Source organism: Carcharhinus amblyrhynchos, unplaced genomic scaffold (genome assembly GCF_965287045.1).
Source record: "Carcharhinus amblyrhynchos unplaced genomic scaffold, sCarAmb.v2.hapA scaffold_39, whole genome shotgun sequence".
NCBI classification, from domain to species: Eukaryota; Metazoa; Chordata; class Chondrichthyes; order Carcharhiniformes; family Carcharhinidae; genus Carcharhinus; species Carcharhinus amblyrhynchos.
The window spans coordinates 7,268,787-7,287,152 of NW_027649780.1; the positions used below are offsets into that span (position 1 = coordinate 7,268,787).

General features: G+C 44.8%; 4 protein-coding genes across 4 annotated transcripts in view; 1 reads left to right on the forward strand and 3 right to left on the reverse strand.

Moving 5' to 3' along the window:
* The window catches only part of LOC145335571 (uncharacterized), a 16,288-nt gene extending 13,530 nt beyond the window's left edge, over positions 1 to 2,758 (forward strand). The window contains exon 4 of the mRNA XM_080181377.1: positions 1,922 to 2,758. Within this exon, the coding sequence (XP_080037503.1) occupies positions 1,922 to 2,615 (694 nt within the window). The 3' untranslated portion in view covers positions 2,616 to 2,758. The remainder of the gene's footprint in view (positions 1 to 1,921) is intronic.
* The window catches only part of LOC145363729 (uncharacterized), a 356,716-nt gene that overhangs the window by 317,048 nt on the left and 21,302 nt on the right, over positions 1 to 18,366 (reverse strand). The window lies entirely within an intron of this gene.
* Positions 6,919 to 8,437, reverse strand: LOC145335544 (uncharacterized). The gene has a single exon (XM_080181342.1). It carries the CDS (start codon positions 8,435 to 8,437, stop codon positions 7,343 to 7,345), a length of 1,095 nt encoding a protein of 364 aa, XP_080037468.1. The 3' UTR covers positions 6,919 to 7,342.
* The window catches only part of LOC145335558 (uncharacterized), a 35,650-nt gene continuing 31,127 nt past the window's right edge, over positions 13,844 to 18,366 (reverse strand). Inside the window, exon 4 of the mRNA XM_080181363.1 lies at positions 13,844 to 15,202. Within this exon, the coding sequence (XP_080037489.1) occupies positions 14,384 to 15,202 (819 nt within the window). The 3' untranslated portion in view covers positions 13,844 to 14,383. The remainder of the gene's footprint in view (positions 15,203 to 18,366) is intronic.

Consider the following 18,366-nt stretch of genomic DNA (forward strand, 5'->3'; position numbering starts at 1 on the left):
TGGGCCAGTGTCTGTGGGAGTTTGCACGTTTTCCCCGTGCTTGCGTGGGTTTTCTCTGGGTGCTCCGGTTTCCTCCCACACCCCAAAGATGTGCTATTCGGCTGATTGGCAGTAATAAATTGTCCCTAAATTAGTTTCCCTCAATGTGGATGGCCATAAAACATTAGATAAGGGTCATGGGTGGAGGGGGGACTGGTGGTGTTAAGATGGCGGCGCGGGCTTGTTGGACCGAAGGGCCTGTTTTTGTTCTTTGTTTGTCTTTGACCCGGGTTCAATTCCAGCCTTGGGTCGCTGCCTATGCAGAGTTTCTACATTCTCCCCGTGTTTGTGTGAGTTTCCTCCGGGTGTTCCGGTTTCCTTCCACAGTCCAGACAGTGGAACTCCCTCTCTCTCCTCTGTCTGGGAGCACCAATAGTTTCAAAATAGTTCTGGAAAAAGATAGGACAGGTTCACAGCTCAAGGCCCTAAACTGGAGCAGGGCCACTTTTGTGGGCATTAGGCAGGATCTAGCAGATGTCGATCAGATGAGTTTGTTTGAAAGGAAAGGAATGACTGGCAAATGGGAGGTTTTAAAAGTGTGATATCAAGAGTCCAGGGGCAGTATATTCCTGTTAAGATGAAGGGAAAGAATGGGAAATTTAGGGATCTCTAACACTCAAGGGACATTGAGGCTCTGGTCAGGTAAAAGAAGGAAGCATACGTTGGGTTTAGGCAATCGGAGACAAGTGAATCACTCTGACTATAAAAAGTGTAAGAAAATACTGAAGAGGGACATCGGGAGGACAAAAAGCGGGTATGATATGGGTCTGGCAGGTAAGATTAAAGAAAATTCCAAGAGGTTCTATAGCTATATTAAGAGTAAAAAGGTGGCTAGAGAGAGAATAGATTCTCTTAAAAATCAGTATGGCCATCTGTGTGTGGAGCCACAGGAGATGGGTGAGATTTTTAATGAATACTTCTCCTCTGTGTTTACTGTGGAGAGCACCATGGGTGCTAAAGAAATAAGGGAAACAAGTGGTGATGTCTTGGACACGCGCATGTTACGTGGGAGGAGGTATCTGCAGCCTTATAGAAGCAAATTACTGCGGATGCTGGAATCTGAAACCAAGAAACAAAATGCTGCAAAATCTCAACAGGTCTGGCAGCATCTGTAAGGAGAGAAAAGAGCTGATGTTTCTTGTCTAGATGACCCTTTGTCAAAGCTCTGAAACACCAGTTCTTTGGTCCATACAGATGCTGCCAGACCTACTGAGAGTGAGGAAAGAGTGTGAGGGATGGAGATTTACAGCTTTTGGTGAATGAGAGAGGAAAGAATGTTCCATAGAAATTATCAGTTCTGAATTTCTATCCTGTACTGACACTGATAACTTTTGGAAACTCATTTTACAGGATACTGAAAGAGGAATCACAGGCCGAAATCTCAAACATCACGTCTAGATGTGACACAGTCATATTCCTTGGGACGTCAATATCTTCGGACTTTGAATCCAGACGGAGAAATGATTGTCCAGTCGGTCAATTTGAAAAGATTTGAAATGTCAGTGTGAGTGAAAAAGCATCAACACACTGCCACACTTGAGTGAGCGTGTTCCAAGTTACACAGTCTGAATAAATATCACACCATTCACAGTGGGTAGAGACTGTAATCTTGTGTGTGTGGACGAAGTAGAGGCAAGGACACCTGCACCATGGAGAAACCATGGAAGTGTGTGGACTGTGGGAAGGGATATGGAGTCCCATCTAAGCTGGAAACTCATCAGCGCAGCCACACTGGGGAGAGGCCATTCACCTGCCCTCAGTGTGGGAAGGGATTCATTCAGTTATCCAGCTTACGGATGCACCAGCGAGTTCATACTGGAGAGAGGCCATTCACCTGCTGTCAGTGTGGGAAGGGATTCACTCAGTTATCTGACCTGCAGAGACACCAGCGAGTTCACACTGGGGAGAGACCATTCACCTGCTCTCAATGTGGGAAGGGACTCACTCAGTTATCTGACCTGCAGATACACCAGCGAGTTTGCACTGGGGAGAGGCCATTCACTTGCTCTCAATGTGGGAAGGGATTCACTCAACTCTCCCACCTGCAGACACACCAGCGAGTTCACACTGGAGAGAGACCATTCAGCTGCTCTCAGTGTGGGAAGGGATTCACTCGGTCATGTCACCTGCAGAGACATCAGCGAGTTCACACTGGGGAGAGACCATTCACCTGCTCTCAGTGTGGGGAGGGATTCACTCAGTCATCAAACCTGCAGAGACACGAACGACTTCACACTGGGGAGAGACCGTTCACCTGCTCTCAGTGTGGGCAAGAATTCGCTCAGTCATCTGTCCTGCAGAGACACCAGCGAGTTCACACAGGGGAGAGACCATTCACCTGCTCTCAGTGTGGGAAGGGATTCACTCTGTCAACCGACCTGCAGAAACACCAGCGAGTTCACACTGGGGAGAAACCATTCACCTGCTCTCAGTGTGGGAAGGGATTCGCTCGGTCATCTGACCTGCGGGTACACCAGCGAATTCACACTGGGGAGAAGCCATTCACATGTTCTCAGTGTGGGAAGGGTTTCAGAGTTTCATCCCGGCTGCTGAGACACCAGCAAGTTCACGAGTGATGACAGGTTGCTTCAGAGAGAAAGCAGCAGCTTTGCTGGGCAGGAATGAGCACCTTCAGGAGCTCCGCATTCAGACAATAGGGAAAGCTTAGTGCAGCCATAGGCACAAATTCTGCGCTGTAATTGGTTCAGGGTAATTCTACTTGCGGTACTCCGACTCTTTCCATTGGTCAATCCGGACCCAATCATAATAAAGGACGGAAATGACCCCACTGGAACATTGTGACGTCAACAATGGGATCATGCCTGATTCAGCCAATCAGGATTACTCTCCTACGCAGTGACATCGTTGGGCCCAAGTCCCCGGCCCCCTCAGTCGCTGAGACGAATCTTGATGGCTCCGGCCAATCGGCAGCTCTGGAGGACCGGAAGTCGCATAGACCTCCAGCCAATCAGAGCGCGGGTTTTATGACACTGCAGATTGAGCTTCAGACATACTCAAATTTGTTCTTGTCTCCAACAAGGGCATTGACCGGTCACGGGCATCCGGCCTCTGATCTTCGGGTAAGCATTCTCCAAGGCAGCCTTCACGACACACAACAGCACAGAGTCGCTGAGCAGAGACTGATAGCCAAGTTCCGCACACGAGGACAGCCTCAACCAGGATCTTGGGTTCATGTCACACTTTCTGTAACCCCCCAATAACGACTTGCCTGAGCTTGCAAAATCTCACTAACTGGCCTGTCTGGAGACAATACACATCTCTTTAACCTGTCCTTAACTCTGTCTCCATTCACATTGTCTGTACTTTTAAGACTTCATTACTTATAGAGATTCACATTCCAATCATTATTCTGTAAATTGAGTTTGTGTCTTTATGAGCCCTGTTTGTGAACAGAACTGCCACTCACCTGATGAATGGGCAGCGCTCCAAAAGCTAGTGGATTTTGCTACTAAATAAACCTGTTGGACTTTAACCTGGTGTCATGAGACTTCTTACTGTGTTTATCCCAGTCCAATGCCGACATCTCCATGTCAAGATTACAAATGAACATTGGAATTAGGGGCAGGACTGGGCCCAGGTATCTTTTTCTTTCTCTTTCAAAGACATTGATATCCTTCAGCTCCCTCAAATTTCTGCCAAAAGAGTATGGCGACGTCTTGTGAACTTGACTTAATTTATTGTCACATGTATCATTCAATCAGCTCCTGTGTCCATTCTTCACTGCAGAACCCCTTCACCCTGCTGCTCCCACAGTCCTCAGCTTGATACAGAGTTAGCTCTGTTCACCATCAGCCTTTGTTGCTGACTTCATTTGCTTTATGGATACCCATCAAGTGACACACTCTTTAAGTCAGGAATTAGGATTGGGAATGGGGCTTTTTGGTCCAGGAAGTTCACGCTGGCTCCCTGTGAATCAAACCATTTCCCTGTTCTATCCCTGTTGGTTTATTTCTCTCAATTGCTCAAGCAATTTTATTTTGGAAACATTCCATCATCTCTGCTCTCCCCCTCATAGGAAGTGGGTTCCAGGTATTTGCCACTTTCTTCAAATGCAAATGAGTCTCAGAGCAGAGAAGGAGGCCATTCCACCGATTGTACCCATGATATTCCTTTGAAGAAGCTCTTCCATTAATCCCATATTTCATTTCGAATCTGTCCAGTTCCATTTGAAAGATCCAGTTTAATTTTCTTCCTGCACCATTTTCAGACAGTGAATTCCAAATCACAACAACCCATATTCTATTTTAAAACAAACAATTTAACAATATATCGTGTTTAGATTTTCACAGGAGATTTGGAAGTGGAGTGAAAGGCATGGTTGTTACTCAAAATTAAGATTCAGTCTTTATTGATAATCTCCGTGAGCGGACTGAGTGGGATACATCCAAGTTTGGGGTCTACTTTGAAAAAGGAAATTACATTCTGACAGTCCCTTTCATGACCACAAGATCCTGGAAAGTGTTTCACAGCCAAGTTCTTTTGAAGTGTGGTCACTGTTGTGATGTGGGAAACTCACAAATGAAAATGATCACTTTCATCTGTATTAATAGTTAAATATAACAAGGTCAAGGAAGCCATGTTCAACCCTAACATATGAGGAGATTGTAATGCAATAAAGCTAGACATTGCTGAGCAAGCAGAACTTGTCCAAGGTATGGAATTCTTCAATCATTTTGATAAGCTGGAGGATGTTATATTCTGTCAAAGTCTGGCTCAAGAATGAGGCTCTTTGTTCAACCTGATCAAGATTAGTAAGAAAGAAACCTATTGTCTTTCACAAAGTGTATTTTTGAACTAGTGTTTCTTGTATTAACTATTGCAGGATTCTCTGGAGGCTAGGTATTGTCAAAAACTTCAGCCAACACAGAGACTCACAAAGGCCAGTGTTCCGGTTAAAGACGTATCTATATTAACCAACGATTGATGGGAGAATGAGCATTGGGCAGTCCAATGACTTACTACAAGAGAAGACACTGAGAATTCCAACACCACTCTAAGGTTACATACAGCAGACAGGTCAATTATACCTTTCCCAAGTTTACATTTCCTGCCTTTTATTAATTATGAACCAGTCAGTTTCAATACAAATCAATCACAATTAATACCTGTTATATACTTCAGCCAATTGCATTTACCCTTTGACCTCATGGGGTTTCACTGATCTGTAAAATCCAGATCCTTCTTCCCTTTGTTAGAATCATAGGATCCCTACAGTGCAGAAGGAGGCCATTCGGCCCATTGAGTCTGAACTGACCACAATCCCACCCCGGCCCTATTCCTGTAACCCCATGCATTTACCTAGCTTGTCCCCTCGATACTAAGGGGCAATTTAGCTTGGCCGACCCACCTAACCTGCAAGTCTTTGGACTAGGGGGAAACCAGAGCACCTGGTGGAAACCCATGCAGACATGAGGAGAATGTGCAAACCCCACACAGACAATGACCTGAGGCCAGAATTGAACCCAGATCCCTGGCCCTGTGCGGCAGCAGTGCTAACCACTGTGCTGCCCCCTCTGTTGCTCAGCAACTGCTGACTTTGGCCACAAAGGTCCATGTTAAGGTTCCCATCAACTCTGGCGCATGTCAATGGCCAGACCAGACAGAAGTATGTTCTTGTGTCTGAAAAGGCCAACCTTATCAGGATAATATGAATAACTCAAATCGTAAGGGACTCTGAGAAGGCCTGCTCTATCTGCACAATATGAACTACTCTATTCAAGAAGGGGCCAAGAAGACCTTACTGCTAGTAACTGTTATTGATAAGAACTTACACATTCTGTAGTTTCATTGTCCTAAAGATTGTGGTTTATTTCAATATGCTCTTGTCCCATTGGGCTTTGAGGCAACCTGCTTTGGCTAAAGTGTACAGATTTCTTTAACATACAGCTAAAATACATTTTTAAAGATCCAAAGTGTATGTTTAAGTCAGAAGTATTTGACCAAATCTTATACTTAGTTAAATATCTTAATGTGTTTATCCGTGTCTGATAGGCTGTCCCCCTGTTGTAAACCTAATCTTAGGTCATTTCACTTTTTAGAATTTTGTTAGTAATTTAAATCCCTGGTTACTTGAAATATCTATAACCTACTAGGAATTTCCCCAGTATAACCAAATGTATTAATTAAAGATTACTGTGATAATTAGCTACCAATCAGTAATAGATGACTGAATAAGTGGTGAGCCTCAATTGAATTATAGTTGAAAGATCAATAATGAGTTAGTTCACAGAATCACAGATTACTACAGTGCAAAGAGGCCCTTCGGCCCATTGAGTCTGCACCAATGCATGACACGTCCTGACCTGCCCACCTAGTCCCACTTGCCAGAACTTGGCCCATAGCCTTGAATGTTATGACTTGCCAAGTACTCATCCAGGTACTTAATAAAGGATGTGAGGCATACTGAAAGACTGATTTTTATTTGCAGTAAAGTGTAAAAGTTTGATTGCTGTATATGTGAAGAATGTGCAGTGAGGATAAATGTACTGGCGAGAGAGACCTTCAAGCTCTGATTAGCCTCAACATTTGAAACTGTGTAAATAAGGGATTGTACAGAATCAGATAAAGGGATAGTATGAAACAATTCTATTCCTGATAATGAGAAAGTGGAGCAAGTCATTGAAGATCCAATTAAAGTAATCTAGTGACAAAATTGCTTTGTTTCTTTACTGCAACCATTACCTCTCCCTTGCCTTTTGTTTCAGGATATTTTTGACATTTAATCTCACCCACCTTCTAACCAATCCCTGACTTCCCTTTTTGTTCTATCTGACCCTCTCCTCTTCCTCACCAGCATCAAAACCAGCACATTTCTCCCTCTCTAGTTCTGAAGTAGCGTTAAATTGGACGTGAAACATTAACTTTATTTCTCTCTCCACAGATGCTGCCAGACTTGCTGTGTTTTTCCAGTTCTTTCTGTATTTATTTTAGATTTACCTGCAGTGGTGAAAAGCACTATTTTCTATCCAGGATAAAGTAATTGTCTTTCACCAGCTTTTGTGGATCATTTCAGTGGAAATGAGCTCTCCCAGACTCAAAGAGCATCAGCCCACTGGAAGCAAAGTTGAGAGAGTGGCCAGTCCAGCAGAAAGAAACCTGTGGACTGTGTGTGTCTTTATATGCCCTTCTCTGATCAGAACCTCCCACATACCTGACGAAGGGACACCGTTTCCAAAAACTTGTGGGATTACTATCAGATAAACTGGTTGGACTTTAACCTGGTGTTGTGAGACTTCTTACTGTAATTAACAGCAGCAGTAACAGCAGAATCCAAACCCTGTCATCACTTGTGAACTTGCTCGTGTTTCAGCAGGCTGGATAACTGAGTGAATCGCTTTCCACACACAGAGCAGGTGAAGGACCTCTCCCCAGTGTGAACTCTCTGGTGTCTCTGCAGTGCGGATGACCATTTAAGCCTCTTTGTGCAGTGAGAGCAGCTGAATGGTCTCTCCTCAGTGTGAATGCGTTGGTGGGACATCAGATCCTGAGAGCTTTTGAAGCTACTCTCACAGTCAGAACATTCAAAGGGTCTCTCATTGCTATGAGTGACTTTATGATTCAATAGGTGGGATAACTGAGTGAATCCCTTCCCACACACAGAGCAGCCGAATGGTCTCTCCCCAGTGTGAATTCGCTCGTGGTCCCTCAGATCCGAAGCACGTTTGAATCCGCTCCCACAGTCAGGGCATTTAAAGGGTCTCTCCTGGGTGTGAATGATTTTGTGCCTCAGCAGGTTCGATGACAGAGTGAATCCCTTCCCACATACAGAGCAGGTAAATGGCCTCTCCCCAGTGTGAACTTGCTGGTGTGCCCATAGGCTGGATAACTGTGTGAATCCCTTCCCACATATGGTGCAGGTAAATGGTCTCTCGCCGGTGTGAACTCGCTGGTGTGTCTGCAGGTGGGATGACCTTCTAAACCTCTTTGTGCAGAGAGAGCAGCTGAACGGTCTCTCCTCAGTGTGAATGCGCTGGTGGAACACCAGTTCACCAGAGGTTTTGAAGCAGCTCCCACAGTCAGAGCATTTAAAGGGTCTCTCATTAGTGTGAGTAGCTTTGTGATTCAGTAGGTGGGATGACTGAATGAAACCCTTCCCACACAGGGTGCAGGAGAATGGCTTTTCCCCAGTGTGAACTCGCTGGTGTGCCCGCAGACCAGTTGATTGAGTGAATCCCTTCCCACATTGAGAGCAGGTGAATGGCCTCTCTCCAGTGTGAACTCGCTGGTGTCTTTGCAGGGTGGATAACCAAGTGAATCCCTCCCCACACTGAGAGCAGATGAATGGCCTCTCCCCAGTGTGACTGCGTCGATGAATTTCCAGCCGAGATGGAACTTTATATTTCTTCCCACAGTCTGCACATTTCCATGGTTTCTCCATGTTGCAGGTATCCTTGCCTCTCTCTTGGGTAGGCAAATAGTGGAAGCCTCATCCACACACACAGAACACGTGTACAATCTCTCCCTGCTGTGAATCGTGTGATATTTATTCAGGCTGTGCAACTGGTTAAGGCTTTTCAGTCAGTGCACTGGAACACTCTCACTTGAATGTGCAGTGTTGGCACTTTTCCACTGACGTTTGAAACTTTTCAAATCAAAAGACCAGACAATACTTCTAGATTTAAAGGCCAATGATAATCACGTCCCAAGGAATATGACTCTGTCAGATCTAGACATGACATTTGACATTGCAGCCTGTGATTCCTTTTTCAATATCCTGTAAAAGAAATTTACATAAATCATTGTCAGTACAGGATAAAAATTCAGAATAGACAACTCTAGTTCCTACAGAATGTTCTTTCCTCTCATTGTGCAAAATCTGTAAATCTCCATCCCACACACTCTCCCTCCATTCTTACTCTGCTGTATCTAATATTCACCCTCCCAATTCTCCTGAAGATGCTGATTGACAGATCTATGCTCAGTGCATCCTTCCTGGACACAGAAATCATAAGAAATAGGAGCTGCAGTTGGCCATTCAGCTATTGAACTACCTCAACCATTTATTAAGAATTGGCTGATCTACTTCAGCACTATTTCCCACACTATTCCCCAGGGCGTTCAATGTCTTCAATATCTCAAAACTTATCAATCTCCAGCTTGAAAATTCTTGATGGCCGAGACTCCATAGTCCTCTGGGGTGCAGAATTCCAAAACTTCACCACATCCTTGAGTGAGGAAATTCCTCCTCACCTTAACTTCATCTGCATTTTCTGACCCTTTCCCTATAACGTTGGACCCTTTTATCAAACAAAAATCAGTGCATCTGACCCTGGAATATATTAAGTGGCCCTCAGCCTCCACTGATCCCTGTGGGATAAATTCAAGACTAACAACTCTCTGTTTGAACAAGTGACTGGAAATATATAACATAGCAACAGTACTATATTACACAGCTAGATATAATTATAAATATACTTTATCATATCTCTGTCCTATATTAATTTACTATCCCCTGAAATGTCAGCCATCTCCTGGGGAAACCAGCCCTTTCATTGTGAACATTAGGAAAGGACCTTTTAGCCAGACAAATCAATGTGTCAAACTGAGGGAGCAAACGATGCCAATGTCTTTAAGAGAAAGAGAGACCTGGGCCAACCTTTCCAGAATCTGCACCCTCCTGGATTCACTTCCTTTCCCTTCAGTTGCTGCAAGTCCCCAGTTTCTCCCAGAATGAGAAAAAAAATGGAAAGGGGGAGAAAGAAAGTGTTTTACTCACAGATGTTGGACAGGAGGAAGTTCGAGCCTGTCTGAAGATCAATCTTCAGTTGCACAAAATCCGCGCTCTGATTGGCTGGAGGACCAGCGTTCTTCCGGACCTCTGACTCTTTCCATTGGTTAATCGCTCAGCAGGTCGAGGGTGGGCACGCCCCCGCACATGCGCACCTTCCTCTCCCTTGGACATGCGCTGTCCCGGTCCGGGGAGGGGGAGACACCAAGCTGCTTCTCGCTCTGGCCGGAGCCGCCAGCCGCTTGTCTGGAAACCTTGGCTCGAGGAGAGGCAGGGCGAGGGGAACAATGGACGGGGGTGGGGCTCCCGGGTCCGTGCGCCCGGGCCTGCGCACTGGAACCCAAAACGTCATGCCAGAGCAGACTGATTCCTATTGGCTGATTCTAGCGTGGACGTTCCTAACGCTCAGTGTCCCATTGGAGCAAAAAAACAACATTGCGGATTGGTTGATTCAGGCAGGGCTCCATTGTGATGTCACAGTGCGGAAGTTGACCAATGAGCTTCAGGGTGAAACTTCCTCCTCTGTGCAACATCTGGGAGGAAATCAATGTTTCCCCCTTTCCATTTCTTTTCTCATTCTGGGGGAAATTGGGGACTTGCAGAAACTGAAGGGTAAGGAAGTGAATCCAGTCTGTATATTCCACACATTTTTAGTTCAGTCATTTAGACATATATCTGTCTGGCAGCCTGCATGGAGATTTTCAGCAGTGAGCATGGATCTGTCAATTGGCCTCAATTAGCACCTTCAGGAGAATTGGGACGGTGAATATTAGATGCAGCAGAGTGAGAATGGAGGGAGTGTGTGTGGGATGGGAACCAAAAGAGAAGATGCTGGAAAATCTCAGCAGGCCTGGCAGCATCTGTAAGGAGAGAAAAGAGCTGATGTTTCAAGTCCAGGTGACCCTTTGTCAAAACAGTGTGGGATGGAGATTTACAGCTTTTGGGAAATGTGAGAGGAAAGAATGTTCCATAAAAACTAGAATTGTCTGTTGTGAATTTCTATCCTGGACTGACACTAATGCATTTTGTCAACTCCTTTTACAAGGACAAGGCCGAGGACAAAAATATGAGCATGAGAGCAAGATGGTGAATTCTAATGGCAAGCGGAATGTGAGGGTCATGCTTGTGGATTGAGCGGAAGTTTTCCACAAAGAGGGCAGGGAACAGACTACAGATGAATTAAAGAGAAACCATTTGTGTCCAGAACATTGTGAACATCCTTTTAGTCTGGTTGTCTTTGATCCTCTCGTCATTTTCTGTTTGTTTTAACCACTTCTATCAGTAAAAATATTTGATTGTTCTGGAGTTTTCCTGATGAGATTGATGCACTTTAGGGAAAGTGGGTGAGAGGGTTTTGCAGGCTCTTTAACAGAAAGTGAGTCCCTCTAAGAAGTGGTTCATTTTGGCAGGTCAAATAGGATGGCTATAAGTGTAAAGTGTTAATTTTGGCAGGTCAAATAGGATGGCAGAATTTAATATTAATGGTAGGATTCTTGGCAGTGTGGAAAATCAGAGGAATCTTGGGGTCCGAGTTCATAGGACGCTCAAAGCAACTGTGCAGGTTGAAGTTGTGGTTAAGAAGGCGTATGGTGTACAGGCCTTCATCAATTGAGGAATTGAATTTCAGAGTCGAGAGATAATGTTGCAGCTTCATAGGACCCTGGTCAGACCCCACTTGGAGTACTGTGCTCAATTCTGGTCACCCCATTACAGGGAGGATGTGGAAGCCATAGAAAGGGTGCAAAGGAGATTTACAAGAATGTTGCCTGCATTAGGTGGCATGCCTTATGAGGATAGGTTGAGAAAGCTCAGTCTTTTCTTCATGGAGAGATGAAGGATGAGGGGTGACCTGATAGAGATATATAAGATGTTGAGAGGTATTGATCGAGTAGGTTCTCAGAAGCTTGTTCCCAGGGCTGAAATGGTCGCCAAAAGCGGACACAGGTTTAGGGTGCTGGGGAGTAGGTACAGATGAGGTGTCAGGGGTACATTTTTCACTCAGAGGGTGGTGGATGCGTGCAATCAGCTGCCGGCAGTGGTGGTGGAGGCAGACTCGATAGGGTCTTTTAAGAGACTTTTAGGTAAGTACATGGAAGTTAGTAAGATAGAGGTTATAGGTAAGCCTAGTAATCTTTAAGGAAGGGACGTGGATTTTTACAGTCCACACCTGGAGGGGGAGGAGAGCTCTCTCTCTCTCTGACCCCTCATTCAATTTCACTCCATTATTTCCCAGTTCTGTTCTGGCCCAGCGTGGGGTAACATTTACTCAATCTTATCTTGTCCTGAAGGAACGCCATGAGTTGTAGATGTAAAAGATTCTCCAGTTCTCTCTTTACCCCTATCCAACTTGTGGACAGTTCTTACTCAGTGTTATTTCTTTCAAGCTCTTAATTGTCCCAATCTATAATTTTATCCATTTTACTTTAATTTTCCTCACATTGTGTCCATGTGCACTGTGTTTAATTGAATCCTGATTGTTTTGAACTCAGTTTCTCTCTGGAGTGTGTGTCAATGCCTTGATGATGTCACAATGTTGTTTCAATCCCCTGGCCACATTAACCATTTCATCTCCTGCTGTGTCTCAAGTAGCTGTGTGTGTTTGGGACCCACTCTTCACTTCATCTCACCATGCATTTAGGCTTGCTATTTTTTACATGTAACAGATCACATCTGCACACACTCCGGTATCGCAAAATCATGTCACACATTCTTAACTCTCAGATGGGCTGTTGAAAAGATCAAATATAGTGTCTGTCTTTCTTATCTCCCCCTGTTATGGTGCTGATATTTCATATACTGGCTGGGCTTTCAAATGTGGATTTCTTTAAACAAGTTCATGGATGTAGGAGTGTTTCAGAGACCAAGTAATGTGCTGGCTTTCACTGATTTACAACTCAGCTAATGCAAGGAATAATATGACGGCGCGGTGACACAGTGGTTCGCACTGCTGCCTCTCATTATCAGGGATTCAGGTTTGATTCCTGGCTTGGGTCACTGTCTGTGTGCAGTTTGCACATCCTCCCTGTGTCTGCATGGGTTTCCTCCAGGTGTTCTGGTTTCTTCCCACAGTCCAAAGTTCTGTGGTTTGGGTTGATTGGTTATGTTACATTGACCCTCATTTCTGGGGATTAGCAGGGTAAATATATGGGGTTACTGAGGTAGGCTGGGATTGTTGTCAGTGCAGGCTTGATGGGCCAAATGGCCTCCTTCTGTACTGTCAGGATTCTGTTCTTTGAATATAATGGGCAGCTTGATTATTTTCAGTCTGGGCTAATCCAGTAACCTGGAGTTTTATGACCCTTTTCAAACTGTTGTGTTCAGCCTGATTAAAAGGTCAATGCTGTCTTTGGACATTTCTTTAACAGGAGAACGGTTTTAGTTTTCTTTTGTCACAAGGTCTTTTGACTGCAGACTGAGAGTAGTGTTTCTCATCTCTTTCCGTGGAGTGAAGATTCTGCTACCTGTGAGTTGCCAGCTGGAAGATACTGGCGAGCAGTCTGTCTCTCTCTCTCTCTATCTCAAGGTCCTGAAATTTCCAGAACTGGGAAGTCAAAGTTTGAAATCAACGTTTAAAGGACTAATTCACAACAGGTGTTAAAAAGCTGCAAAATCCAGCATCACGTGAACATACTTGCTTTCTGTGCAAAGCCTAAAACGAGCTGTAAGTTTGTAGGGATTATTTGATTTGGACTTAGCTGTTCAGGTTGAGACAAGATCATGGTTGCTTTTTATTGCAATTGGTAAAAATTATGCTAATTTTTCTTATTATATTTTAACTGTGTTCTTAAATTAACTTTGTTGGCTAAAAACTTCCTCGTGGGTCAGTTGAATCATAGCTGGAGTGAAATATCTTATGCTCACTCGAGTGCAAATCTTATGGCTAGGCTGAATTTGTAAAGGACCTTTCATTTCACCACACCCAAGGTGAGTTATTCAAATTCCTTTATTGTCCAGGACAATATGTTCACAATATTTTTGAAACAGTAATTAAACATTCCCATTCGATTCCAGGTATTAACATATTCTGTTACTTTGTTCTTTATTGTCGATGTCAGACTGGGGTTGTTCCCCTTGGAGCAAAGGAGGTTGAGAGGAGATTTGATAGAGGTGGGCAAGATTCTGACAGATTTAGATAAGGTGGACAAAGAAAAGATGTTCCCATTCGCTGATGGGACAAGGACAAGGGGGACACAGATTTAAGGTTTTGAGTCAGAGATGCAGGGGGATGTGAGGAAGAATATTTTGATGCAGTGCATGGTAATGAGCTGGAACTCGCTCACTAAAGGGTGGGGGAAGTGGAGACAATAAACAATTACAAAGGAAATTGGATGGGCATTTGGGGAATTTCAAACAGAAATGCTGACTAAATATCTCTGACCTTCCTAACACCCTGTCACTCTGTGATTCTTGTGAAATTTAAAACCAGGTATTTGGAACAAGACTCAAAGAGCATCAGCCCACTGGAGGCAAAGTTGAGAGACCGGCCAGTCCAGCAGAAAGAAACCCTCCCCATTGACCAACTGTGAGAATGAACAAAATGCAGTCCAGGATGTAATTGAGAACAGAAACAATAACAGCAGAATCCAATCCCTGTAATCACTTGTGAACTTGTTGGTGTGTCAGCAGGGTGGATGAATCACAGAATCCCTTCCCACACTGAGAGCAAATGAGCAGTCTCTCCCTGGTGTGAACTCGCTGGTGTGACTGCAGGGTAGATAACCGAGTGAATCCCTTCCCACACACGGGACAGGTGAACGGCCTCTCTCCAGAGTGAACTCGCTGGTGTCTCCGCAGGTTGGATAACTGAGTGAATCCCTTCCCACACTGAGAGCAGGTGAATGGCCTCTCCCCAGTGTGAACTCGCTGGTGTGTCTGCAGGTTTGATAAATGAATGAATCCTTTCCCACACTGAAAGCAGCTGTATGGTCTCTCCCCAGTGTGATCTCGCTGGTGTGTCTGCAGACTGTACAATTGAGTGAATCCCTTCCCACACTGAGTGCAAGTGAATGGTCTCTCCCCAGTGTGAACCCGCTGGTGTGCCCGCAGATGAGATAACTGAGTGAATCTTTTCCCACATTCAGAGCAGCTGAATGGCCTCTCTCCTGTGTGAACTCGCTGGTGTTTCTGTAGGTTGGATGACTTACTGAATCCCTTCCCACACTGACAGCAAGTGAATGGCTTCTCTCCAGTGTGAACTCGCTGGTGTGTCTGCAGGCTTGATATCTGAGTAAATCCCTTCCCACACTGAGAGCAGGTGAATGCACTCTCACCGGTGTGAACTCGCTGGTGTCTCTGCAGAGTGGATGAATCACTGAATCCCTTCCCACAAACACAGCAGGTGAACGGCCTCTCCCCAGTGTGGCTGCGTCGATGAGCTTCCAGTCGAGAGGGCGCTTTGTATCTCTTCCCACAGTCCTCACATTTCCATGGTTTTTCCATATTGTTGGTCTCCTTGTCTCATTGCAGTTTTATCATTTGACGCCTTGTTCACACAGACAACACGGTATGGTCTCTCCCCACTGTGAATGCTGCGATGTATTTTCAGGCTGTGTAACTGGTTAAAACTCTTTCCACACTCAGTGCACTGGAACACTCTCACTCGGGGGGTGTGTGTTTGTATCGCAGTGTTTTTCCAGTCGCACTGTTGCTTAAAATTTTGCAGTTCACAGACCGATCAAACATTTCTCCTTCATATTCCGCACTTGGAGTACTGTGTGCAGTTCTGGTCCCCACATTACAGGAAGGACGTGGAGGCTTTGGAGAGGGTGCAGAGGAGGTTTACCAGGATGTTGCCTGGTATGGAGGGGAGGTCCTATGACGAGAGACTGAGGGATTTGGGGTTGTTTTCGCTGGAAAGAAGGAGGCTAAGAGGGGATCTTATTGAAACGTATAAGATGATTAGAGGTTTAGATAGGGTGGATAGTGATAGCCTTTTTCCTCGGATGGAGAAAGCTAGCACGAGGGGGCATGGCTTTAAATTAAGGGGGGGTAGTTATAGGACGGATGTCAGGGGTTGGTTCTTTACCCAGAGGGTGGTGAGGGACTGGAATGCCCTGCCTGCTGCAGTTGTAAATGCGCCTAGTTTGGGGGCGTTTAAGAGATCTGTGGACAGGTTTATGGACGAAAAGGGTTTGGTTTAGATTAGTGGGTCAGTGTTTTTTTTTTAAAAAAACTGGTCGGCGCAACATCGTGGGCCGAAGGGCCTGTTCCGCGCTGTAATGTTCTATGTTCTATATTCAGAGGCTGAGGAAAATTAGTTTCCAAGGAATTGGGTGACTCTGTCAGACTGAGATGTGATACTTAAGATTTATCTGTGTGATTCCTCTTCTAATATCCTGCAAAAACAATTTACAAAATGCATCACAGTCAGTACAGAATAGAAATTCAGGACAGACAATTCTAGTTTCTATGGAACATTCTTTCCTCTCTCACTCCACAAAAGCTGTAAATCTCCATCCCACACACTCTCCCTCCATTCTCACTCTGCTGTAGCTAATCTTCACCCTCCCAATTCTCCTGAAGGTGCTGATTAAGGCTGATTGACAGATCCATGCTCACTGCTTCCTGTCCTGGACACACACAGCCGAAAATCTCCATGCAGGAGAAATAACAGAAATATGGCTACTTTCCTCAACTAAAGATGTTTTAAATGGATTGTTTCAATTAGTGAAGATACAGGGGGTGGTGGTTTCGATTGATGATGATATTGAACTTGCTGCCAACGTGAGTGATCAGCATGAGTTTTACAGCATAGAAAGAGGCCCTTCAGTCCATCGTGTTTGCGCCAGCCATCAAGGACCGTTCTACTGTAACCCCATTTTCCACACATATTGCATAATCTTGCATACTATGGCATTTCAAGAGCATATCTAAATTCTTCTTAAATGTTATAATGATTCCCACCTCTATCACCCTTTCAGGCAGTGAGTTCCAGATTCCTACCAGCATCTGAGTGAAAAAGCTTTCCCTCACATCTTCTATAAACCTCCTGCCCTGAACTTAAATCCAGGCCCCTGGTTATTGACCCCTCTATTAAAGAGAAAACTTCCTTTCAATCCCCCGCTCAGAATTTTATATGCCTCAATCAGGTCCCCTTCATCCTTCTCTGTTCTAAGAAACACAACGCCAGCCTATCCAATCTCTCTTGCGAGCTGAAACACTTCAGCCCAGCGAACAGCCTGGGAATTTCCTCTCACCTTCTCCACTGCAATTACATCCTTCCTGTAGTGTGGCAACCAGAACTGCACACAGTACTCCACCTGTGGCCTAACCAGTGGTTTATACAGCTCCACAGAACCTCCTTGCCCTTATATTCAATGCCTCAGTTAATAAAGGCAAAGATCCCATGTGCCTTCTGAACCACCTATGTAACTGTCCTACTGTCTTCAGAGAGCTACGGACATAAACACCAGGGTCCCTCTGAACCTCTGTTCTTCCAGGATCTGATGATTCATTGTGCATTCCGTTACCTTGTTAGTCCTCCCAAAATGCATTACCTCAAACTTTTTAGGATTGAATACCATGGTTCTATCCATCTCACTAAAGTTTTAAAGTTTATGTATTAGCATCACAAGTAGTCTTACATTAGCACTGCAATGAAGTTACTGCAAAAATCCCTGAGTCGCCACACTCCAGCATCTGTTTGGATACATAGAAGGAGAATTTAGCATGACCAATGTACGTAACAACACATCTTTCGGACTGTGGGAGGAAACCGGAGCACCCGGAGGAAATCCATGCAGACAAGGGGAGAATGTGCAGACTCCGCACAGACAGTGACCTAAGCTGGGAATTGAACCCAGGTCCTTGGTGCTGAGAGGCTGCAGTGTCACTCGGTCAGTATTGTCCTGTACTCTAAGGCTTTGCTCATCAGCATTTATGAAATCACCAATTTTTGCGTCATCAGCAAACTTATTTGTTACACCTCCAACATTCATATCCATATCATTAACTTATACTACAAACAAGAAGGGACGCAGCACTTATCCATGCGAAACACCACTGGACACAGACATCTAGTCACAAAAATTGCATTTGACCATCCCCCTCTGACTCCTGTCACTTTGGCAAATTATCCAATGAGCTTTCACCTTCTTCATCAGCTGACCATGTGGGACCTTGTCAAAAGCCTTACCGAAGTCCATGTAGACTACATCTACTGTACATCTACACAACTGGTCACCTCCTCAAAAATGCAATCAAATCTGTAAGATCTGATCTCCCTTGGCCAAAACCATGCTGCCTATTCTTGATTAATCCTTATCGCCTCAACTGGAGATTAACTCTGTCCCTCAGAATTTTTTCCAATAGTTTTCCTACTGCTGAAGTTAGACTCACCAACCTGTAATTTGCTGTTTTTTCCCTATGTTCCTTCTTGACTAATGATACCACATTAGCTGTCCTCCAGTCCTCTGGCACCTCTCCTGCAGTGGAGATGCCAGCGTTGGACTGGGGTAAACACAGTAAGAAGTCTCACAACACCAGGCTAAAGTCCAGCAGGTTTATTTGGTAGAAAAAGCCACTAGCTTTTAATAGAACTCCCACTCTACGTGATGAAGGAGCAGCGCTCCGAAAGCTAG